General features: G+C 42.2%; 1 protein-coding gene across 1 annotated transcript; it reads left to right on the plus strand.

The window, feature by feature from the left end:
* The first annotated feature begins 943 nt into the window (after positions 1 to 943).
* On the plus strand, positions 944 to 21492 carry eea1 (early endosome antigen 1). The gene is made up of 29 exons (XM_028585865.1): positions 944 to 1093; positions 5429 to 5506; positions 5633 to 5745; positions 5856 to 5910; positions 6005 to 6070; positions 6200 to 6230; positions 6306 to 6410; positions 7167 to 7288; positions 8212 to 8367; positions 9542 to 9658; positions 10778 to 11116; positions 11840 to 11989; positions 12286 to 12405; positions 13366 to 13569; positions 13822 to 14022; positions 14207 to 14320; positions 14479 to 14634; positions 14768 to 14907; positions 15121 to 15451; positions 15586 to 15687; positions 15778 to 15972; positions 16181 to 16363; positions 17161 to 17346; positions 17438 to 17569; positions 18005 to 18190; positions 18290 to 18528; positions 19366 to 19486; positions 19611 to 19709; positions 19875 to 21492. The coding sequence occupies exons 1-29, from the start codon at positions 1070 to 1072 to the stop codon at positions 19995 to 19997; spliced, it is 4188 nt and encodes a 1395-aa protein (XP_028441666.1). The 5' UTR covers positions 944 to 1069; the 3' UTR covers positions 19998 to 21492.
* The last annotated feature ends 3747 nt before the right edge of the window (positions 21493 to 25239 follow it).

Below are 25239 nucleotides of genomic sequence, written 5' to 3' on the forward strand. Positions count from 1 at the left end.
ATCTGCAAACCAGCCATCATACTGAAATGGAGACCTAAACCGTTCTTACTCAAACATCCTTTTGTTGGTACATAAGGTTAATGTTTTCATACTGACTGTTGCATTGAGCAAATTACAGCATATTGTTACTTAGATCAATATCAGCTTTTTGTATAGTGGAACAGAACTACAGTCAGCATCATCAAAACTCACAAATGTGCCAAAGAAAGACAGTATTCAACACTACAGACTGTATCATACAAGAAATAATACATAAACACTTATTATAAGTACATTTGACAAATGTGAAGTCCTGTTTATGTCTGACAGGCCTTTGTTTTAGAGAAGAATCACAATGTGCTTTAGTCTGATTCTTCTAAGTGCCTTCACCAGCACAATAGTAAATTGGGTTTAGTTTCGAGACACTTTAAACCCAACAGCACTGACTGGAAGCAGTACAACACAGTTGAAACCATACCCTTATATTTCTCAGCTGTTGTTAGATTGAAACACAAGGATGTTGAGGAAGGAAACTTGCAATTGTTACAATTGAATGTACAGTACTTAGTATGCATTGATTGAATTTATTTATTTAGGTTTCATAGGGAAATACTCCCTCCATGAACAGGAAACTATGACAGGAAGTCATGGTCAGTGTGCCAGACTTTTTTGTCGACAATACAACCGAAAGGGAGTGCAAATTATGTGATACATTCAGTTTATTGACTATTGGCTCTTGTACTTCGCAGCATATGGGGAAGATGATTGATAAACCCTTTTTTTCTATTTGTGTATGTGTGACTAAACTATTCTGCTGTGTACCATGATGTTGTACATAAAACCTTTAAATAAAAAAAAATTGTATTGAACATCCTCATTGCCACATTGTTTCAATCAGTGCACTAGACTAACGTTTTATAATCTTGAATATAGCCAGGCTGTGTCCTGTTGAACCATCCTCTCCCGGCTCCGTGACCCGCCCATTCGCCGCTGCTGCCTGATCTCGGTCAGGTGTTAGTTGTATAGCGACGTAAACTTTGCAGTAGGAAAACTGATTGGATTTTGAATCGGGACAAACAAAGTCGAGGCCATGTTCAGACGGATACTTCAAATGGTAAGCTTTTGGTTCAACAAAGTCAACCGTATCGCTTTTGTTGGGTTAAACCGAGTCGTTTTCCTTAAGAAACACAGGCCTATCCTTGTCTGTTTTCATTGCGGGGACGCGCGATTTAATACACAGTGTGTAGTGGGTGGGCGGGGTTTTTATTTTTAGCCAACGGGAGTTCCTCGATTGGAAAAAAACACCGCTCCACCGTCAGATCGGAGTAACTATATCAAGCGCTACTTGTGTAGGATTGACATAGCTAGCCATCAAATGCTAACTTGGTTCGATTGGTTGATGCTACTCCTGACAGGGATGTAGCAAGCTAGTACCTGTCTATATAATGCAGTAGAAAACTAATTAGCTAACGTGTCCAACTTGCCAAGGCTAGTCGACTTAGAAATAACGTAGCTAGCTCACGTGCTTGATCACTGAATGATTTCGGTTAGCTAACTATATTATATCAGTTGGTTAATTCATCACATGCTAACGCTGACGCTAGCCACAGATTGACAGTGGAAATTCTGTGTCAGCTTGCTGACCGCAACATGAAAAATGCCTGCGTTTTAATTAATTGAGCTTATAACGTAAACGTTATTTGTGTAAATGGTGACATGGTTGTTTGGACAGACTACTAGCTTGTCACTACAGTTAGCTACATGTGGGAGTAACAGAGGTTAGCTACTTGGCTAGCTTCTATTTAGGACTACATTTACCACAGGCCATTGCTGTGTACACATTAAAGTCCCGGCCTGCTTGTAACCCGTTGTAACCAGGAAAATATAAAGAATAGGAAACACTATGGACAAAGCTGGCTAACGTTAGCCCTCCTGAATATCTTTAAATATCATTAACAGTTAGATGGTTGGTTAGTTATTGATAACAAATACGCTCTATTGCAATCAAATTCATGTAGAATGCTACATGCTTGGCACCAATGACGTATGTGATGAGTAATGACTGTTCCTTCTTTCTATTTTCCTTGCTTCTAAACCGTCTCTGAAACGCTTGAATCCATCTTAAAACCTTTCTTTTTATTTATTTTTAAACAGGAAGAGTCTGCTCTTTATTTAACCAATGTATGCACAGACTCCATGCAAGATGTCAATTATCCAATGAGAATTGGACACATATATGGCCAGTGTCTTAGGAATGCTGGACCTCCAACGCAGAAACTTCAAAATAAAAGTATACAAAATATTTAAAACAAAAAGTTACTACACAATCAGCAACATTGTGAATATTAATAATTGAATCATAAATGTGTACATCACAGGGGAGAAACTGCAAAACTATTTAATTGAATAACTATTAAAATAACACAAAACTACCTAACGCTAAACATATCTATTCATTAAATACATGTTTTTAAAACGGTATTGGAAACCACGTTCAAAAAAATGTTCCCAACATCCTCAATTTGTCACAGATCATCTTCAGTCTTGCTAATTGACTAGGAGGCTTTTTTTTTCTTCCAAAGAGGGTGAACGCTAACTGTTTTCATGTTTATAGTGAATTTGGATATACAGGTTTTGTGTACAGATCAAAAATGAAATTGCTACCATTTCTAACCACTTTGATATCCAGGTAATTCCCTGTGTCCATGCTATAGGTAACTTGCAAAGTAGTCATTGAGATACTGAATCTTAAAACCTACAGTCTATGCTTAAAACATTATGCATTTAGGTCAAGTATTGTCAGGACCTGTAACCTCAACGGGATTACCGTTAGGAAGCAAAACAAAAAATAATTTATATTAATTTATATAATTGTTTTAATCACTTTTTTTTTTAGTTACCTCTTGACATAAATCTATACAGCGGACCCGTGAAGTAGCTTGTTATTTATTCAAACCGTGTAGCCAACAACACAGACTTTTTCCCAGGTTTAGGGTTTATGTTATAGGAAACAATCTAATTATGATAGTCAGTTTTCTAGTACATATCTATCCTACATATGAACATGTTTGTGAACCACTGACTTGGTTTATAACATGTCAGTTTATTGCCACATTACCAATAAAGATTACAATGCATTTATTACTATATCATGGCGGGAATACCAGAATTTGCTTACATTTGCAGCACTTATGATGCAGATTTCAACATGTTTTAAACTGTGCTTAATGGTGTATTAGGTAGACAAAAATCATGTTGTCAGTCTATTTCAAGACAGTAGAGGCTAATAAATCAGTAAAAAAGTAAGGTTCCCATTAATGCACACAGGGCCTGTGTTGAATTGATTATTATTTTTATTTTGGTAAAGCCAGTGTAGTGCTGTTTCATGCATGTAGTTTATGTGAGTTGGGTCAAGTGTTGTTCCATGATGCAAATGCTTAGCCGGCCTTCAAATAGGTGTTTGTCTACCATCCAATAGGCTCTGCGATAACTCTGTTCAGAGTGATCAAAGTCCCCCTCCCAGCTCACAAACCCAAATGTTAAACCTGATTCAGTCACGTAGGCTGTCACCAACCCAGGCAAACCCCTTTTGTGAACGGACCACCAGTGGCACTTCCACTACACACTGTACCGGTATGTTTGTGCTTCAGGCAAGTAGACTGAGCTGATTTGAAGTACAGTCTACTTTCGAGCTGTGTAGAGAGCAGAGTAGGCCACATAGTCACAGTAATGGATGTATAAACACTCAGCGTAAAGTCACATAATAGTTAACAATCACAAAGTTGAACTGGACAAGAGTCAATTTCCTTGCAAAAGCTATCATGAAAACATCTGCAACAAGATTATTGTATAGTAACAGTGACAGGGAAGTCAGGTCACAGTCAAGGATACAAGAACATTAGCGCGACGGTGAATATATCCTTATCATAAGGTCAGTCGTAGAAAATAGATATGGCACAGCCATAAATTTGTGAGAAGAACAATAGAGAGAGACCATAGGCCTGTGGACACACAGATAAGAGACACTGTGCTTGCTTACTTTTGCCAGGGTGCTTCACCAGTTGCAGCTTTTTGACTGTTGACTTGCTTGACATCTGGGCTACTTTTTGCCAAAAGTTGTGGTAGACTCTGAAATAGAGCTGCAAAGATTAATTGGTTAGTTGTCAACTCTTAAACTTAAATTAATCGCCAACTATTTTCATAATCGATTAGTCGGTTTGAGTAATTCTTTAAGACAAAAGTCAAAATTCCCTGATCCCAGCCTCTTAAACGTGAATATGTTCTAGTTTCTTCTCTCCATCTGTGTATCTTTTGAGTTGTGGACAAAACAAGACATTTGAGGATGTCATCTTGGGCTTTTGGGAAACATTGATCCACATTTTTTACCATTTTCTGACATTTTGTAGACCAAACAACTAATCGAGAAAAAAATCAACAGATTAATCGACTATGAAAATAATCGTTAGTCGCAGCCCTACTCTGAAACAAAGTGAAAGAAGGTTCTATGCTCCGATAAGATGACTTAGTGGAGCACTCCTACTAAATGTTTGGTGCCAAATATGGCACATCAGCAGACACGCACCATCCCTACCATATAGCATGGCGGTGGCAGCATCATGCTGTCGGGATGCCACTCTGCAGGAGGCAGGGTTTTGATGGTAGAGGCAAAAAAATCAACACCGCAAATCACAGAGAAATCTACCAGTTGCAAAACAATAGGGTTAGTGCTGTGGGAGTGGCCAAGTCAGAGTCCAGACCTCAATCCAATAGGGATTTTGTGGCTGGACTCAAAAACTGCTATTCACTCACAGTCTCCATGCAACATGACAAAGCTTTAGAGGTTTTGCAAAGAAGAATTGGGGAAAAAGTTGACCGCTTGTCCTAAAAGTACAAGGTGGGATGAATACTTTTTGTAAACATGATACAGCAGTTGGAGGAACTGGTGTCACCACATACTACAGTCTTGTTATTTCATGATACAAATAGTCATGCTTCCAATACAATAACATTCCGGCGTTGAGCTAACCGTTTACACAACATTCGTTTAAGGCTTATTAGTCGCACCCAGCATTGATGTTTTTGAGACATGTGAGCCATGACTGTCAAAAGGCCTGGGCCTCTTTTCTGGGAAGCCTCACTGTTTTATTCTGAACTGAATTATTGTTCACTTGATCCAGCATTTACCAAGATGCAGCAAACAAAGCACGTAAAGAGCACACACATCGAAGTCAGAGGTGTATGTGAAGTTCCAATGTCTCTGGAAAATACTAGTGCATTAATTTATTAGAGAAAAAAAAAATAGTGATTAAAATATGTAAAAAAAAAAAGGATTAAAATCATCTCCCTACCATTGCTTAACTGCTTCTCTCAGGCAGTTAAGTTATTTAACAAAGGTGTACAGAGTGCTTTTATACATTCAGACTAATATGGTCAATTTTCTCCTCTCCAGACTCCTGGGAAGGGAGGGTCCCAGAACGCAGAGCCGGAGCAGCCCAGCACAGACCTTAACCACGATCAGACATCTGAGGTAACACGGACATGGCATCGGTTTTTCTTAATCAATAATTTTTTTTTTTTTTCTCCTAACCTGGAAGCAGAGCTGCAGAGTTCTTATCACATGGTTTTGATTCCTTCGGCGTGTTTCTGTGTTCAGGGCTTCATCTGTCCTCAGTGCATGAAGTCACACAACTCTGCAGAGGAGCTGTTCAAGCACTATCAGTTGTTCCACGACACCGGAGACCTGCCCACTCATATGGCACCCACTCGGTGAGATTTAGAGATATTGGTGTGGAAATAATTATGAGAATGAGTCTGACCTCATGGTGACAGAACTTTAGTTTGTGTCGTTTTGTGAACGCGCTCTCTCCTCCTTTTAGGGAAGACCTTACAATGCTGCGGCAAGAGGTTCAGGACCTGCATACTTCCCTCAAGGTATAGTGGAGTTTCTGAACCCAGCAGAGGTGTGTCAATAGTCAGTCCAATAAATACTTTATATGTGTCTGTGCGTGTGTTTCCACCTGATTAGGAGGAAAAGTGGTTCTCTGAGGAGCTCAAGAAGGAGTTAGACAAAGTCCAAGGACAACTGAAGCAAGTAATTCCTTCAAGATATTTAATATATATTATGATGGCTTTCTGAAATATAAAACTGCTTGATAAAACATGATTGCAATGCTTACTCTTACTGTACATGTTCTCTGTACTCTTTCCCTCCATTCCACAGAATGATGGACAGACGGGCTCAGAGGATGCAGGTAAGTGACATTAGATTTAAGATAACTGTGGGGAAAGTGACCATTCATCACTAATATGTGGCGCTCTTTTCTCAGCCCTTGAAAGGAAGTTGAACGAAGCGGAGACCGAGAAGTTCAACATCAAGCAGATGAAAGACCTGTTTGAGCAGAAGGCTGCCCAGCTGGCCACAGAGATAGTAGGTTAGTGTGGCGCCAGGAAACTGGGAGGCCTGTGTCTGCATCATTTACCAACACTCCTTTACTAGACCACTGTTGAACTCAATCCATCCATTGTCTGTTTATCTTGCAAAAGTTGTTTCTTCAGTGTTTGGTTTTATAGACTAAAGGCATGGGTTTTGCATTTTACACTGATTTCCTTAAAGGTCCAGTGTTTAGTAGTTGTTCATTATCAAAATCTGTGTTGCCTGTTCACAAACCTTTTTCATGAATATTTACCACCACCATCAATTCCAAGTATTCCTTTTGGCTTCACATTTTCCAGCAAATGCATTCGTATGAACTGGGGTACGTTAGCCGGTAAGGGACACACAGGACATACTGCTCGACCTTTCGCGTTTTCGCTGTCACATGATAAACTCACAGATGCTGCTAATGGGTATCGTAACTTTCCGGTCCCGGCAAGTTTGAAGAAGGAAACGTGGAGGACCACACGTCTTCAAAATCCAAATTTGAGGAACAGGAGTCTTCTTCTTCGCCCAAAAAAAGAAAAAGGAGATTGGAAAGAGCAAAAGACCGGCTTTTTGAAGCGTGAAGGCTACCGTAACTGTAAAACATACTTTGAACTGCGTGGTGCGAGGGAGTTGATTGCAATATATGATCTCAACGCTAGATGGGAGAAATTCCTACACATTGGACCTTTAAATCACTCGGATGATGTGAACGAGTGCGATATTTGTGTTGTTTTGATTTGGATATTAAATATGTTTAATCTGACAGACTTAAAGTCCCGTTATGATGAGGAGAAGAGCCTAAGGGAGGCTGCTGACCAGAGGCTGGGCAAACTGACCGAGCAGCTACAGAAAGAGAAGCAGGAGAACGAGAGACTCCAAACAGAACTGGTACAGCACACACTAAGTTTCCATTTGGTATTCATCCTCTTCTAACTAGGCTTGAGACTGACTTTGTGCTTTGTGTAGACCGTTCATGAATGTTGTTTTTTAGAGTTTGAAAGAATAACGTTGAATTGACACGATGACATCTGTTTTGCTCTGAGCTGTGTGGTGGAAGAATCAAAGCAGACTCAGTTCATCGTTGTTATAGAAACGTGAAACCGAACTCCATCTGTTCTTTTAAAGTGCTTATATTATGCTCATTTTCAGGTTCATAATTGTATTTAGAGGTAATATCAGAATAGGTTTACATGGTTTAAATTTCAAAAAATACCATATTTTTGTTGTACTACATCTCACTTCTGTTCCATCTTTGTTGAGAGTCACACATGCGCAGTACATAGGTAAGGACTACTAGCCAGTCAGAAGCAGAGTATGAGCGCCTGCCACGGCAGCAGCTAGGCGAGCGTTATAATGTGTGTTACAAAGTGACGCACTTTCGTCACAAAAGTAAAGGCTGGACTACAATAGAGCTGTTTGGAGCAGTTTGTGAACAGTGTTTTTTGTTGGAGATGATAAGTCCCTTTGGGCTTTTTCACTTTGTAAACCTATAACATGCACAAAAAAGATATATAACACAATAAAGGAAAGGGAAAAGCCAAAAAGCATAATATGAGCACTTTAAGTAAAGTTGTGCGGTTGCACTTTTATGTTATGTCTGTAATTATTATTTTTTTTTATTTACTTATATGGAGTGAGAGGCTACATACAAACATATATGTTTGATTCTAGAGCTTCAAAGATCCATATTCACTTGAACGTACCAGCTATTACTAAGGATCTAGTTTGGATTGATCGTGATACCAAAAAGCCTGTTGTCCCCACTGTCTGCCACTCAACTCTCACTGCCTCTGCTCTGCTCTGCCCCCCAGCTGCAGCGACCGGGAGTGGAGGATGTGGAGGTACTGCAGAAGGAGCTGGTGCAGGTCCAGACACTGATGGACAGTTTGACCCGTGACAGGGAGGAAGAGTCTGAGCGCCTCAAAACCCACTACGAGCAGCTGCAGGCTAACTACACTACCTCAGAGGTGAGGGGCCCAAAACCCCTGATGTCTTGTCTGATTCTCACTTTACTCACTGTTCCATCAGCACACCGATTCCCTTAGTTTGCGTAATCATCTACAAGACTGTAGTGTTGATGCGACATATAGTTTAGTTGTTCTAATTCCGCCGTTCGCTCAGGCCTGCCCACTGCATTCGTAAGATTCATATTCAAAAATAGCTCTGAAAAAGCTTATGAAATAGTTTTTACTGGTGAATAATTCAGCCTTATTTCCTGCATTTTTTTTTTATCCCAGACCGAGAGGAGCGTTTATAAGGAGCTCCAGGCCCCGAACCGCTTCTTCTACACATCACTGCAAATTATCTCAAAAGATAGTTTTTGTGTTTTTTAAATTTAGCAACCACATTCTTTATATATTCAAAAACTGTCTTGTTTTCGAACATTTAATGGCTCCTAGCATGTTAATTGACAAGTGGCTTTGTTATAGTCTGCAAGTAGTCTAAAAAAGTAGTTGTAATCCATTGAGGTGTAAGTTCCACAGAACAATATGTTTTTGGAAGTTTTTGCGTTACAGCCATTCTACAAGTTGGCCAGCGGTACGTCAACATACATAAGGCATCAGCTAAGGTTACATTCAGGTTCACGCATCGTCTGCCCATGCAACAGTACATACCAAAAAGCAAACTCTTTTGTATAAAATGTTCTGCTTAATGCCGCCACAGCACAATGTTGTCACCATAAAGTACGGAACATTCGTGATACATTTGATTATTTATTCTCTCATCCAAGGGGCATCTCGCTCGGTGTTGTGATTGGCTGTTTGCTGTTGTATCATGACTTACCTTTTGTCTGTGTCTCTCTTTCCCTCCCCTTCTTCTTCTGCTCCTTACTTACTGTATCCCTCTACAACACTAACTCTTTCTTCAAGCTTCGTAAACTAGAGGTAAAACATGTTGTTTCAAGTTGGTCCCAAACTTGCTTTCATCTTTTTGAGTTTCTATATGTTTTTTGTTTTTTTTTAAACCACGTGTTACCTCTAAATGTTTTGTTTTGGTACGACTGAAATCCTGGTTGTTACTAATCCATGTTGGGTTTGTTTTCTTCTTTTATGTCAGTTGTTTACTGTGGTGCTTCAGTTCTTTGAATGTGCACTCAGTGGTTTGCAAAAGAGTGTAACATGTGCGTCTATTGTATTGCAGATGACCATACACCAACTAAAAGCAGAGCTGGAGAAGGGTCCACAGGAAGCAGCTGTCTACACACAACAGATCCACCAGCTGCAGAGCAGTCTGAATAACTTGCAGCAGGAAAGCCAGGTACCACACACACACAACGGCAACTACAATTATGACAGTTTTGTCACTCTCGGCAGATTACTGCAGGCGCAAACATGTCTGCTACGGCATCTGCCACAAATTATACAGCAATAGATTGTGTAGGATTTATTTGAGTAATGTTAATAAGCCTTGCCAGCTGCCCCTCAAGTACAGAGCACGCCATCTCAGTTTCTGTAAACCTTCCTCTGTTGCTCGGCTTCAGGCCTCATCACAATGCCACGCTGTCACCAGCCCTCTGTGGCAACGTAGGCATGTTGATACAAAAACCGCACGCAGCTCTATAATTAAACCAGCAGGGGGGGATCTCTGCCATGGCAGCTTTGTCACTTGGGGTGAAATACAATCGCAGGTAACTGCACTGGTGCAACGGGAACTGGGGAATGGAGGCACAGGGTTCCTGCCAGAGATTAAATCCTCCCACATCAGGCATGTCAATGCCCTGCCTGCCAAGTAGGTTTCCGGGTAAGTAAGAGTGGGATAACACAACTGGATATCTAGTGCGTTGCCCCCTACCCCATGCTCAGGGTTTGGCCTGCCAGCTGCTGTGGTGGCCTGTAGAGGTTTATTGAACGTCTGTAAAGTCCAGGTGCCCTGTCACACTCCCTAGTTAGCAGCACGCTCCACTATTAACAACATTTTGTTCTTTATCACCGCGTTTCCAAGTTTACTGCCAGAGCTTACACCAGCGTAAGTGCTGTTCACATACCATGTTATTCAAAGACCTGTGTCGTAAACCTTCCCCTAGAAATGCCATACCTCACTTTACTTTTGACTCTTGACAGCCAACTGTTCTTTTCCATAGCTTATATCGCATGAGTTGTGGGTGTTGCCGCTCCTATCACTTCAACTGTTTCCATTTAGAAAAGACAAATGGTTCATGTTACGATGTGGCTCAATTAATGACCAAAACAATTCCTGATTAACCTTTCAAACACATTTCAAACATCTTTAATCCTTTTCATGAGACCCTGCTCCCTCGAGAAAAGTCGGAAAAAAATATTATTTTCACTTTCAGTCCTACTTAGGGACAGCTTTCACTCCCATAGTTTCCAAACTTCTAGGCAGTGTGCCTCATGTTGTTCTCTCCTGTTCTCACAGAGCCTGTCTGAGAAGCTTGCACGTAAGGAGAAAGAGTATCAGAAACTGGAGGAGTGTCTGGAAGCAGAGAAGGCTGCCAAGAAGGGAGTTCAAGGCAGCCTGAGAGAGCGGGAGCTGGAGGTTCAAGAGCTCCAGGCTCGGGCCACAGGGGCAGAAGCCTCCGTGCAGAAGGCCCAGACGGAGCTCGGAGAGAGGGCTGAGGAGGTGGCAAAGTTGAAGAGTGAGATCACGGAGCTGGAGGTGAAACACGCAGAGCTGAAGGTTGAGAGGAAACAGTTGCAACAGCAAAGGGAAGAAAAAGATAGCCAAGGTGCTCAGCAGCAGACTGAGATCAGTCAGGTAAGCAGGGAGGACAGTGATCACACACAAGAGTACATGCAGGGTGACATTGGAGGATGATGTTGATATACTGATGGGTGACAAAAGAAGAAATCGACATTAAATGTATTAGTAAGATATTTGATCACCATTAGCCTTTGGAACAGCTTCAGTGTGCTTTGTGATATATTCTCCTGATCTCTATTGGAGGGATGAACACTATTGTACAAAAAAAAAAATATTTCCTCATTTAGTGTGTTGATGATGGGGATTATACTCCTGAACTCCCATAGAAAACCTTTTTATACTATTAGCTTGGAGGACTTGAGCACTCGCAGACACGGACAGTATAATTTCGGCTTAACACTTGACCCAAAAATCTCCCATAGATGTTTATTTGGGACTGTGAGGGTCATATATGATTTATGTCATTTACATACTCATCAAAGTATTTAGTGGCCCCTCCAGTCCCATGTTGTTCTCATCATGTCAACACACTGCAGTGTTGTAACCTCTCCAGCAGCACTTACTGAGAACCAGGGAAGGGAAGTGAACCGACAAAGAAAAAAAAATCACTAATAATGATATGGCGTAGATGTCATGATGTGTTAAAAACAAAAGTCAAAGAGGATTCCTGACGTCAGAGGTTTCCTGATCCAAGCATCTGCTGTATTTCTTGCTATTAACATTGTCATCTTGTGTCTTCCATCTGAATCACCCCCCCTTCATCTGTGCTCTTCCTAGCTGCACGCCAAACTGCTGGAGACGGAGAGGCAGCTGGGCGAGGTGCAGGGTCGTCTTAAAGAACAGAGGCAGCTGTCTGGGGAGAAACTAAAAGACCGCGAGCAGCAAGCAGCCGACCTGCAGCTCAAACTGTCCCGTGCAGAGGAACAGGTAGGCATCAGATGAAACCCTAAGGATCGCTACAGGGAAATTGAAATAATGTAACGGAGCAGACTGAACATCTATACACAAATGTGTCCGATGTTAAAGTGTGCATCGTAAGCTATAATGTATGCTGTGAGATATGCGAGTGTGTTTACGTTAGGTTTATGTAACTGTTGACTGGTAATACGGAAACGGTAAGATGCACCAAATGAAATTAGCAGTGCATTTAGGTTTACGGTAATAAAAAAAAAAACAAATATAGGAAAATTAAATAAAAGTGCTTTTGTGTGCCACTTGTGTAGTTGAAGGAGAGTGCCGGTAAGAATACAGACCTGCAGCACCAGCTGGAGAAAGCCAAGCAGCAGCACCAGGAGCTGCAGGCGCTGCAGCAAAACACTAACGGCAAACTCCGCGAGGCACAGGTACTGTTCACAAGAAAACCCCTCTGATTACAATATTGGAGAGCGTAAAGCCAAGAGAGGCTGCGCTGCACAGTGCGTTTTTAAAATCGCCAAGAGTTTCTACTTAGAATAATGTGTGATGTAGTTGCAACAAAAAGAGGTGAGAAGACTGTGATGATAGTTTCATTGTTTGATATTTAACTTGAGCTTGCTCACTCATGAAGCTGTTCTCCATCATTAAGTAGTTGAAAATGTAATAAATTACATTATGCAGAGGTTTTCATCCATAATGGTACAGGCCAGAATGCGGATTTAGAACGTTGCAACATTGCACTCTTAAAGGGATATTTTGCTGATCATCCTTCCCTGTGTGGCGCCGCGTCGTTTCGTCTCATCCGGTGGATCTCTCTGGGCGGGCAAAGCAGAGAAAGGGGAGGTAGCTTTTCTCCTTATGACGTCATATAGAGAAGATTCCAGATCGATCCATCTGAGCTTTAATTTTCTCAAAGGCGGAGCAGGATACCCAGGGCTCGGTTTACACCTATCACCATTTCTAGCCACTGGGGGAACATAGGCAGGCTGGGGGAATTCTTAATAATGTTAAAAAACCTCATAAAGTGAAATTTTCATGCCATGGGACCTTTTTAAAATCGGCAAAGTATCCCTTTAAATGTTATTTTACTGTAACTAAACAAAAGTAGGTGCCACATGACAATGTTGCCTTATATATCGGTACAATAAAAATGTATACAGTAATTGGAATATTATTTACAGCCCTGTGTGTAGAAGCTTGATTAGATTATAGTATACTTATTTTATTATTATAGCATTACATTTTATCTGTTCAAAAACAAACGGGTATAGTATGCCTTGGTGTGGTCTAAGGTACATCCTAATGTATATCTCGCACACAACCTAAAATAAAGATTTCTGCCTAAATACCTAATGTCATCTTTCCGCTACGCTGCCTTCATGCTGCAGAATGACCTGGAGCAGGTGCTGCGTCAGATCGGAGATAAGGACCAAAAGATCCAGAATCTGGAGGCTCTGCTGCAGAAGAGCAAGGACATTGTGAGCCAGCTGGAAGCCGAGAGAGATGACCTGTGTGCCAAGATCCAGGCCGGTGAGGGAGAGACGGCTGTGCTCAACCAGCTAAAAGAGAAAAACCTTGCACTACAGGAACAGGTGGGTGCCCCACACACACGCTCTCTTTCAAAGGTCCACGTTCCTGTTGCGGTCACTTCTCTGTAGTACAAAAGTAATAATGCCATACGACCCATGCCACCCCTCGCACAACTAATACCTGCAGTGTAGATTAAAACAAATTTTAAATCATATAAAAAAAAAGGCCAGTTTTATTTACCATTAACCATAACGACGGGGAACTATTTGTCATTTTTTGAGCTTTGAGCGTTTCTTTAAATGTGGGTCTTAAAGGTCACACAGTTGACGGACAAGCTGAAGAACCAGTCGGAGAGCAACAAGCAAGCCCAGGATAACCTACATGAGCAGGTCCAGGAGCAGAAGACCCTGCTGCGTTCAGCCCAGGACCGAGCCCAAACCCTGGAGACCTCCGTCACTGAACTCAGCGCCCAGCTCGCAGACAGCAAGGAGAAAGTAGCCCAGCTGGATGCTCAGGTACACCCCTTGACAAACATGTCTGTGCAATTATGTATTTAATAACATACAGTGGGGTCATTGATATTGTTGTCCAGTCTGTATTCATAGACCGATTGGAAGGACTGATCCTAAAACAGTATGTTGTCCTACAGATTCTTTTTATAAAAAGAGAATACATTTTTGTGGTTCATGTTTTCTTCAGCTGAAGGCAAAGACAGAGATGCTGCTATCTGCAGAGGCAGCCAAGGCTGCGCAGAAGGCAAACCTGGAAAACAACCTGGAGACTGCTCAACATGCACTGCAGGACAAGCAGCAGGTTAGCGTCTTCTTTGTGCCACCCTATGTCTTGTACCGTGCTTTTGAAAATATTTGTCACTCCCTGACTTTTATTTGTGTTGTTTTCTTCCTTCTCCCGCTTCACTATACTCACTTTCCCCTCTCGTATCTTACACCCTCTCCCACCCTCTTGTTAAGGAGCTGAATAAAGTTCAGAAGAAGGTGGAGGAACAGGCCCAGAGGCTCAAGGAGAGACAGGAGCAGTGCACACAGATGGACGCCAGTCTGAAGGAATGCAAAGACAAACTATTGGCCTCAGAACAGCGTATAGAGAAGCTGGAGGGGATCAATAAGGTTTGTGATTGCGAGTACCTGATGCTGGACTGTAAGAGGGGATAATGTTAGGTCTAAAAGTTCCTGTCTCTTGTGCCCCCAGTATACATAGATGTTGCTTGTTCTAAATGAATCTTGTGTTTTAATCTGACAGAAATTGGAGTCACAGGTTGGGGAGTTGCAGGCCACACGGGACCAAGTGCAGCAAGAAATGCAGAAGCTGCAAAAGGAGGGGTCAGAGGTCAAACGGAAAGCCAACGAGCTACAGCGCTCGCTGGAAACGGAGAAAGCAGGGTGAGATAAACTGTAGTAGTGCATTACTTTCAATAAAAACTGATTTAAGATTTGCAAGTGAGTAATGCATGCATGTAAACACACCTGTAACTAACCCTCTGTCAAAGTATTTTAGTGACAGTACAACCACATGCTATTCTGGTTTTTGTTTTTTTTTCACAGTATTTTAATTAGTTATCCCTAATACAACATATATGGCTTTCCACTGTTAAGGGCCACTACACTACAAGAGGAATTGAAGAAAAAAGCGGCTGCTTTGAGTGACGTTCAGCAGCAGCTGGAGCGCAGTGAGGAGGACAAAGCTGCTCTGAAGTTGGATCTGGACAAGGTGAGCCAGGAGGGAAAGGCCAAGCATGCAGAGCTGGACAGGAAAGCTCAGAGCCTGACAGAAGGCTTACAAAAGGCCCAACAAGAGAAAGAGGCTCAAAGCAAGGAGCTTGCCTCTACGCAGGAGAGTCTAGGAAAGGCTAATAAGGCACTAAAAGAGAGTCTGAGTCAACTGGACACAGAGAGGAAGAACCATAAGTCAGCAATGGAGGAGAAGGTAGGTTCAGTAAGCTGCTCTTTTCCATTTTTTTCAACGTAGGGAAATTTGTCTTGCCACAAGGAGTGACAAATAGCCACTTTATTACATCACCAGGACATTCACAACATTAATTAATCTGTCCTAATCCTCAGGAAAAGTCCAATGAGAAGGCCAGACAGGAGCTTCTTAAGAATAACGAGGCCATCACCAAGGCAATGAAAGAATTTAAAGATCAGTTGGAGCAGATGGGAGAGGTAAGCCTCTGATAAAATGGAAGATCGAGCATTATTGTTTTGAATGTTTGTTTGAACCTACAGACACTGCTGTGTGTCTACAAATTTCAGGCAGAGAAAAAGTTGAAGGTGCAGCTGACCACATTGGAGCAGCAGCACTTAAAGGCTCAGGGGGCGCTGAAGGAAAAAGAGAAAGAGTTGGAGAAGTTGCAGGCACAACTTAAGATGTCCCAGGGCTCCTATGAGGAGGAAACGAAGAAACTGGAGGGCCAAGTGGCAAAGTTACAAGAAGTTAATGTCAAGAAGGCAAGTAACATTTTTAAAATACACATACAGACATGCATACTGCTGACAACTGTCATCGTACTTCACCACATAGCTACACTTCCTATTATTTGAGTGGATTGATATTGCTACATTTACTGTATTTTCCCACACGGTTGCGTGGAAGTAATTTGTGCGCTGCCAATAGGGATTATCTTTATGAATGTCTGCATTTGACTCTTACCTCCAGACGGAAGAGGAGAGTAAGCTGAGGGCTCAGGTGTCGGATCTCGGCAAGGAGCTGGCCTCTGAGAACAGTCGGACGACAGAGCTGCAGAAGGCCTTGGAGCAAAGGCAGGAAAGCCTCACTAAGCTTCAGTCTGATTTCTACGGCAAGGAGTCTGAGGTCTCTGCCATGCGTCAAGATCTGAAGGTATGTTTATGCAGGAAGGGCTGGAGGAGTAGAGACTGATAATGGCTTAATTTACTTGTTACTAATTTATTGAATTGCTACAAAGAAGTTTTTAACTGGCTATGAAACCGTCTCGATGTAACACTGATGCCTATGTATGACATACATGAGCAAACAAGGCTATCAGCGAGATCTTGGCTATTTCTATATAGTTATTCACCTCGACTTTCCGCTGCGTGCCTCCCTTTCTTCCTAGCAACACGGCCTGTTGGCTCCCATGAAAGCGGGCGGTGAGCTTCAGCTACTGCAGCTGCGGGCGGACCCTGCTGCCCTGCAGCAGCTTCTCTCCGTCCGTCTGCAGCTGCAGGAGCTGAAGCTTTCCTATGAAGAAAGGGAGGAACGGGAGAACCAGGAGTGAGCGGGGCAGACTGCCAGACCCTGCTGCAGGAAAATTGAGGGCTTTTCTTAACGGAGTCTGGGAGGCACAGATATTTACGACACAAGGAGGTGATGGTCATGGAAAGAATGAAAAACGCTTTTGTCCACAGGGGCCGCCAAAATCGTCACAAAAAGTTTCTTGTAGTAACTTCGAGGAGGTTAAATGTTGAATCCAGAGGCTGTGATGCTACGTCACTTTTATTCTCAGTGATGGATTAAGGATAGGGAGGGCTGTTGATGATTTTGGACTCGCAGACTGATGAATAAAAAGCAAAATCAACACACGCTCCTCCTAAGCAGTTCCCATAGTCCCTGCTGCTTTTGTTGATTTCTCTGTTGGCCTTCCTCAGTGAGTGCATTTGACCATTCTCTGACTGTAGGCGTCCGAGGAGAAGCTGAACTTGGCTCAGGAAGAGCTGGCCGCTAACCGCAACCATCAGACAGGTTTAGAGGCTCAGATCCAGGAGCTGCAGACGGGCCGGGGCTCGTTGGAGCAAGAGCTGGCAAAACGGGACCAGAAGCTCCAACAGCAAGAAGAAACCCTGAGGGAACTACAGAAGCAACAGGTCAGACAAACCGATTAACCCACAAAGACACAAACACTTAATGACTTGATGTGATTAAGTCCATATATTGTAAGTGTGCTTGCTCACGCAGGGTCAAGTAAAGGAAGAACTGGAGAAGGAGAGGAGTAAAGTGGAGGAGCTGAACAAAGCCAAGAGTGTCCTGGAAAAGAATAACACCAGGCTGACTTCTGAATTAAAAGCAGTAACAGAGAAGAGTGAGAAGGTCAGTCACTTTTCATAAAACTAACTAACTAACAAGTTAACTAACTAACTAACTAACCAACTAACTAACTAACAATGTCTTTCTTTGGATTTAAAGGGGAACAGAGAGGCTGGAATATTCCTCATAAAAATAGTAATAGTGAAATGTATGTCCCAGACTTGCTGACATGACCGGCTTCCAATGCTTGTGTCTTATGTAAACATGAATACTGCAGGTCATCAGGGCCTGAGCATTGGATTTCTCAGTTCTTCAAAGCTGTCTTAAGGTCCGAAGCTGTTGTCCGAGCAATAATTTCCTAAGCTCAAACCTGCTCAAGCCTTTTAAAGTTTAACCCCATGGGTGAAACACGTTTTTGCCTCTTTTGTTAGAGACGCTATAGGGGCCTTTTTAACAACCAAATATTGTGAATTGAGCTACAGATTTGTTGCTTTTCAGGAGCTGGGTGAGTTGCTGGAAGCCAAACAGCTGTTGATCCAGCAGAAAGTGGAGCTGCAGGGTCAAGTGGAGGCAGCACAGAAGAGCCTGCAGCAGGAGCAGAAAGAGCACCAGGCCACCAGGGACAGCAGGAGCCAGCAAGAGGAGCAGCTCCGCGCACAAACCAAGATTGTCCGGGATCAGTTGGTATGCTCACTTGCCAAATTCCACCAAATGATTTTAAATCAGTGGATTAAATATCATTCCGATCCCTTCTCACGACACGATCAATGCTTCTTTCCAAAGTCGGCCGAGAAGCGAGCGAGAGAAGAGCAGGTGAAGCGTGGGGAGGAGACCGAAGCTAAGATGGGGGTGCAGGTGACGGCTCTGAACGAAAACGTGGCCACGCTGAAGAGGGAGTGGCAGGGCAGCCAACGGAGAGTAGGCGAACTGGAGAAGCAGATCGACGAGCTGAGAGGAGAGATCGCTGTGCTGGAGGCCACCGTCCAGAACAACCAGGACGAGAGACGGGCTCTTTTGGAGAGGTGAGTTGATATGGTTTCCCTTTTAACACCATGTCAGCCTGCAAGTAATGACTCTTTGTTTTATACAAATATGCAAAACGCCGATTGCTTGGCCTGTGGTATTGCTGCTTGTAGCATTCTCCAGAACCATTGTACCCCAAATTTACTTACAGAAGGACCCCAAAACACGTACTATGCAACCACACTGTAAAGTGGCCTACTACTCCTATTTGCATGCTGTGATTTGTATAGTCACTGGGTGTAAAAATAACAAGGTCACATGAGACACAGCCATCTTCTAACTGTATACATACTGGGAACTATATTCTCAGAAGGCGAAGCACTGCTACTTCTGCTACTTGAGCGGAGTGATTTGCTCGCAGCAACTGAGCCACGTTGCTTCTCAGGTACTAAGCGATTCTTAGGTGAAATTCATTATATATATTAGGCCTATTATTAGCTGTTGCACGTGCAAAGAAATACCAAGCAAGAAGGCATTGATTAGGACAAAGGTAGCAGAACATGGAGGGCTGACTACATGAATGAACAGAGAGACAATGTCAGCATACAATGCTTTACATGCAATATATTCAAAAAATGGGGTTTAATTTGCATGTGAGTGTATAGTGCATAATTGAATAGGTGCAATGTGACACACCTGTTAACAACAGAGTGTCATGTTAGCACAGAGATGTGGTAAATAGCAATTTCCCAGAAGACAAATTGTAATTCCCCTAAACACTGTGCATTGTAGTAAGTATTAATTAACCAGCCTATTATGCGGCCAGCTAAGTATTCTCCTGAGCCACTAATGAACACGTACACACACCTCATCAGTGCTCTGTGGTTGTGTTGCAGGTGTGTGAAGGGTGAAGGCGAGATAGAGAAGCTGCAGGCCAAGGTGGTGGAGCTGAGGAGGAAGCTGGACGACACGACGGCAGCCATGCAGGAGCTGGGCAGAGAGAACCAGTCGCTCCAGGTCGGGAATAAAACGCTGCACGTCTTGTTGGAAGCGTACATTGAAGCAGAAAACGATTGTCAGCCGTTTGTTGCTGTTGTTAGATGCTCCGGTTTTTAACCCCCGCTGTCCGTGCCTTTTTTAGATCAAGCAGTGCCAGAGTCTGACCAGGAAGTGGGCCGAGGATCACGAGGTGCAGAACTGCATGGCCTGTGGGAAAGGCTTTAGCGTCACTGTCAGGAAGGTAAGAACGAAGTGATCTTAGGGACACACATTAGGGACACACATATAACTGTCTAAATCGTAACCTCTCTCTCTCTCTCTCTCTCTCTCTCTCTCTCTCTCTCTCTCTCTCTCTCTCTCTCTCTCTCTCTCTCTCTCTCTGTCCTTTTCCTCTATGATTATCCAGCACCATTGCAGACATTGCGGCAACATTTTTTGTGCCGAGTGTTCATCGAGGAACGCCTTCACACCGTCCTCTAAAAAGCCAGTACGAGTCTGTGAGACGTGCTTTGAGGACCTCCAAGGCTGATTTCACTCCCATCCCTTCAAACACCCCCCGCCCCTCCACTTTCTACTTCAGCGGGCAGAAGAAGGCGTGTCTTTGTCATATTCAATGTGCACTATTAAGGACAAACCCAGCACAAAGACTCCCACCTGCATGTGACTTCCGGCTCTCGTGTGGAGGGAAATAACGGAAGGGTTTTAATGAAGAGACACCAGAGCCACGTGATCGGGGTTGGGGTTGGATTTGGTTGGGATTGTCTGTATCTGTTTTTGTGCCTTTGCTACCCCTGCAGACTGCCAGAGAGCGGAGGCAGCGAGAACTAAACACCATCCATCTCTTTTAAGTTCCTATTCACCATCTCCATTGTTTGTTTTCAGATTCATTAGTAAGTGAAAGGTGGTTGCTGTGTATGTTGTAAGATGTTTGGTGTCAGCTATCAGGACGTGTAAGGTCAGCGTGACACTGCAAGAGTGACTGGAGGAAGTAAATATTGTCATGGGGATGTTGAAAATCTCTGCTGCCCTACAAAAGTAAATGCAGGTAACTATTTTGTCAAGTAAAGGAAAAATCTGTAAATATCCAATGTGACGTATTTTCTTTGTATACCTACACCAATGGGATTACTAAGAAATTTAAATTCAGATTTGTATAGGAATATACAGTGAATTAAAGTTATCCGTAAGTACAAAAATATGTTTTGATATTTTTTCAGTTTAACTGTATTTATGTGTGTAATGCAGATTTGATCTTCATAATACATATAATAAGTGTGCTGAAATATTCAAATTTGCTTTTAGGAAATCATTATTTGTGCTTAAACGTGATTAGAAAAGATTAGGTAGAGTTTTTAAATTTAGGAGTATGCATTGCTTTGTAAATTCACATTAATGAAGATCGCTAGATCCTTTTGTTAACATTGTGTTGCACGGCATAAAACAGCAAAACCAAGCAAATTACAGCTTACATTTTTTCCTAATTTTTGGTATTATAAATGTTCAACTGTAAAAAGAAAAACTGCCCTTAAAAAAAACAATTCATCCGTCGATTAATGCACCAGCGATTTTCTGTACAGGTCTTGAGATTAACTGTGACGTCAAATCAGTTACTGCATGTCTCCTTTGTGCGGCAGCGTGTTTGTGCATTTGTTGAAATTGATGTAGTTAGGCTATCTCATGACCAAAGAATGTCTGCAGCAGGAATACAGCCGAGGTGAAAACCCTGAGCTCGTTTCATATTTCAGTATTTTTCTAAGCGTCTCTTTGGAAGATTTTGAGTTTTAAATCACAGGGTCCTACATTTTTATCTTGAACACAGCATGTGTGACGATCGGAGAGGCTTTTATGTACAGTCAGTTGTTTTTGCTGTGCCACATTTCTCTCTGCGTGTTAATGTTTGCAAATTGTGGTGCTTTCTGCAGACTGTTCATGCAGTTAATGAAGGTGCCTGCATGTTTATTGTTTTAATTTTTATTTTCCTGCTGCTTGTCTCCACTGTGTGTGTGTGTGTGTGTGTGTGTGTGTGTGTGTGTGTGTGTGTGTGCGTGCGTGCGTGCGTGCGTGCGTGCGTGCGTGCGTGCGTGCGTGCTTTGAAGCAGTAACTGTGGCTGTGTGTGATATTGCTGTAACAGTGTGTGTTTTAGTGTTAAGGCCTGCTGTGTGTCTGCCGAGATGCACTGTATGAACGTTGGCTGCTCAGAACCCCTCAGTATCTCTCTTGGCTTTGTTGTTTGGGGATGTCGGTGCTGCTTTCAGGTGCGGCGGTTTCTGTCAGTTCTCTGTCCAACCTGTGTGCAGCTGAGGACACTGTAAAAGTTCATTCCTGCTTTGTATAATTTATAACTGACAGATATTGGTTAGATCTTTTGTGCAATTGTCTCAAGACTGGAGGAGGCGAAAACACTGTAAGCCAGGCGACAATGCAGGCTGTTCTGGCATTTGGCAACAAACGGCTTGTTTCAGACTTCGGCTTACCAAGTTAGCTCTTTATGCTTGCTGTATGCTCAAAAAACAATGTCCATCTCAGTTGCAAGCTCTAAAGAACGCCTGTCTCGTTTAGTGTTGCATTTGTTTTGTTATGTCTACCTCAGATTGGCACAGGAAAAGCACTATTTCTAAACCTGAGAGATCACAGATATTGTGTCATTGCCTGCATTTGATCAATGATTTGTGATTTATCTATCAAGCTGTACAGTCCCTTAAACCCTAGAGAGATGATTTGCACCTTATTGTATTCTGGGCTCATTTGTATGAGAACCCAGCCACAAACGTATGACCACCAACTTTATACAGGCTTCAGCATTTCTAGCCCTGATGTACTTAACTGCTCATTAATACTAAGGCTGGCATAATTATCTTTGTAAATGTTTGTAATGAAAGAGAAAAAGAAAATGTATAAAACTTGTGGATGTAGAAACATTAACAGTTAAAATGTGTGTGGACTCATCAGTGTCTTACTTTCGTTTGTTTTTTTTATTACAAAAAAAGGCACCACAGATCTGTACACACTGAATTGTGGCTTGCTTTGTGTTGCTGTCAGTTATCATGCATGATGACTTAACTGGCCCTTAGCGGTGACACGCACCATGTATTACCACAGTCTGGGTGATCTCAGTATACCTGAAGGGACGAGAGAAATGATGTAATTTATGTTCACATGCACCAGTTGATTTTTTTTAATTCATCATCATGAAAAACCTAAATAAAACCCACTGTATGTTTCTATTTATCTTGTTATGTTTTTTTTTGTTTATAGACAATAATAATTACTCTTACAGACATTAAAAAGTTTAAGAAATGCTTTCAAAAATGCATACAATTTGCAATACAACTTAATATATAAAAAAAAAAAATATATATATATATATATATATATACAGTGGGGGAAATAACTATTTGACCCCTTGCTGATTTTGCAGGTTTGCCAACTTACAAAGAATGCAAAAATCTACAATTTTAATCATATGTACATTCTAACAGTGAAAGACAGAATCCCAAAGAAAATTCCAGAAAATCACATCATATGAATTTATTAAAATTGATAACCATCTGATGAGGAAAAACAAGTATTTGACCCCTGGACAAACAGCAAGTATTCTGGCTCCTACAAGCCAGTTAGTCTTTCTTTAAGACACAGCCCCAATCCGAACCAATTATCTACATCAAATACACCTGCCTCACCTCGTTACCTGTATAAAAGACACCGGTCAACACCCAAACAACCAGCATCCAACTTCACCACCATGGGCAAGACCAAAGAGCTTTCTACGGACATCAGGGACAAGATTGTTGATCTGCACAAGGCTGGGATGGGCTACAAGAGAATCGGAAAGCAACTTGGAGAGAAAAGATCAACTGTCGGTGCAGTTATCAGGAAATGGAAGAAGCACCACACCACGCCAACCTCCCTCGGTCTGGGGCTCCACACAAGATCTTGCCTCGTGGGGTGTCCCTGATCATGCGAACGGTGAGGAATCATCCCAAAACCACAAGGGGGGAACTGATGAATCAACTGAAGGCAGCTGGGACCACAGTTACAAAAGAAACGGTTGGTAACGCACTACGCCGTCATGGATTGAAATCCTGCAGCGCACGCAAGGTCCCCCTGCTCAAGAAGAAACATGTACAGGCCCGCATGAAGTTCGCCATTCACCACCTGGACGACTCAGAAGAGGCCTGGAAGAAGGTGATGTGGTCAGATGAGACCAAAATAGAACTTTTCAACTTGTCGTGTTTGGAGGGCAAAGAACACAGAGTACAACCCAAAGAACACCATCCCCACCGTCAAGCATGGTGGTGGCAACATCATGCTTTGGGGTGCTTTTCAGCCAAGGGGACGGGACAACTCCATCGTATTGAAGGGAGGATGGACGGGGCCATGTATCGTGGAATTCTGGACCGACATGTCCTTCCCTCAGTGAGAGAGCTGAAGATGGGTCGAGGATGGGTGTTTCAGCACGACAACGACCCTAAGCACACCGCCAAAGCAACAAAAGAGTGGCTGAAGAAGAAGCACATCAAGGTTCTGGAGTGGCCTAGCCAGTCTCCAGACCTGAATTCGATTGAAAATCTTTGGAGGGAGCTTAAAATTCGAGTTGCCAGGCGACAACCTCGGAACCTGAATGATTTGGAGGCTGTCTGCAGGGAGGAGGGCCAACATCCCTGCCGAAATGTGCACAAACCTTGTCACCAACTATAAAAACCGTTTGACATCTGTGCTGGCCAATAATGGCTTTTCTACAAAATATTAACATGCTGTTTGTCCAGGGGGTCAAATACTTGTTTTTCCTCATCAGATGGTTATCAATTTTAATAAATTCATATGATGTGATTTTCTGGAATTTTCTTTGGGATTCTGTCTTTCACTGTTAGAATGTACATATGATTAAAATTGTAGATTTTTGCATTCTTTGTAAGTGGGCAAACCTGCAAAATCAGCAAGGGGTCAAATACTTATTTCCCCTGTATTTCTCTGAAGAAAGATATTTTTTTTTTATTTTGTTAAGCAAGACCTTTAATTTGAAGTTCATTCTTGAGTTTGGAGAAGGCAGTTGGCAAAATCTCTAGGGATAGACAGATTATCTGCCCATTTTTTGGCAGTTTGCAGATTATCTGTACCTGCGTTTTATTTCCCTGATAACCGATAAAATTAATTTCACTCACCACTGAGTCTGACTTAATGTCCCGCCCACAACACTATCTGACTAGCTTTTACTCTGTATTATGTTGAAAGTTTCTAATGTATTTAATCATTGCTTAAAGCATTTACACAAAGTTTTGTGTTGGAGTTTGTAACATTCCAAAATCTTAATTATGATTTAAAAGATTTTCACTGTTATGTACTATATTATTACTATTACTGTATATCGGTTCCAAGTATCTGTTATCAGTTTCATCAACTACTAATAATTGGTATCGGCCTTGAAAAAACAGTAATGGTTGATCCTTAAAAACCTCACCTTGGGGTCTATTTAGTAGCTCTTCTGGAGCTTTTGATCATGCGGTATCACAGGAGCTTGTTTAGCATATGGGAGTTTGCTCAGTTGTCATTGAATTATGAATGTTCAAATTTCACGTTAAAGCACTTCTGGTACATGGGTTTTTCTAAAATTGACACTACTGAACAATCTCCAACTGCTGGTGAAGAGCATCTGATATGATCATAAGCTCACAACTGCTACTAAATGGAACTTGAGGTAAAATTGATTTGCTGAAAAGTGAACTTTATATCAGAAATCAAATGTGCGTTCTAAGGAAAAACACTCAAGAAC

The sequence above is a fragment of the Perca flavescens genome, chromosome 8, assembly GCF_004354835.1.
Source record: "Perca flavescens isolate YP-PL-M2 chromosome 8, PFLA_1.0, whole genome shotgun sequence".
Taxonomy (NCBI): Eukaryota; Metazoa; Chordata; class Actinopteri; order Perciformes; family Percidae; genus Perca; species Perca flavescens.

What these genes read in the sequence shown, in the direction of transcription:
- eea1 (XM_028585865.1), top strand. Translation starts at nt 1,070, where the DNA reads ATGTTCAGACGGATACTTCAAATG. An exon ending in CTAACTACACTACCTCAGAG is followed by an intron (nt 8,368 to 9,541) that starts GTGAGGGGCCCA and finishes ATTGTATTGCAG; the next exon opens with ATGACCATACACCAACTAAA. An exon ending in TAACAGAGAAGAGTGAGAAG is followed by an intron (nt 17,570 to 18,004) that starts GTCAGTCACTTT and finishes GTTGCTTTTCAG; the next exon opens with GAGCTGGGTGAGTTGCTGGA.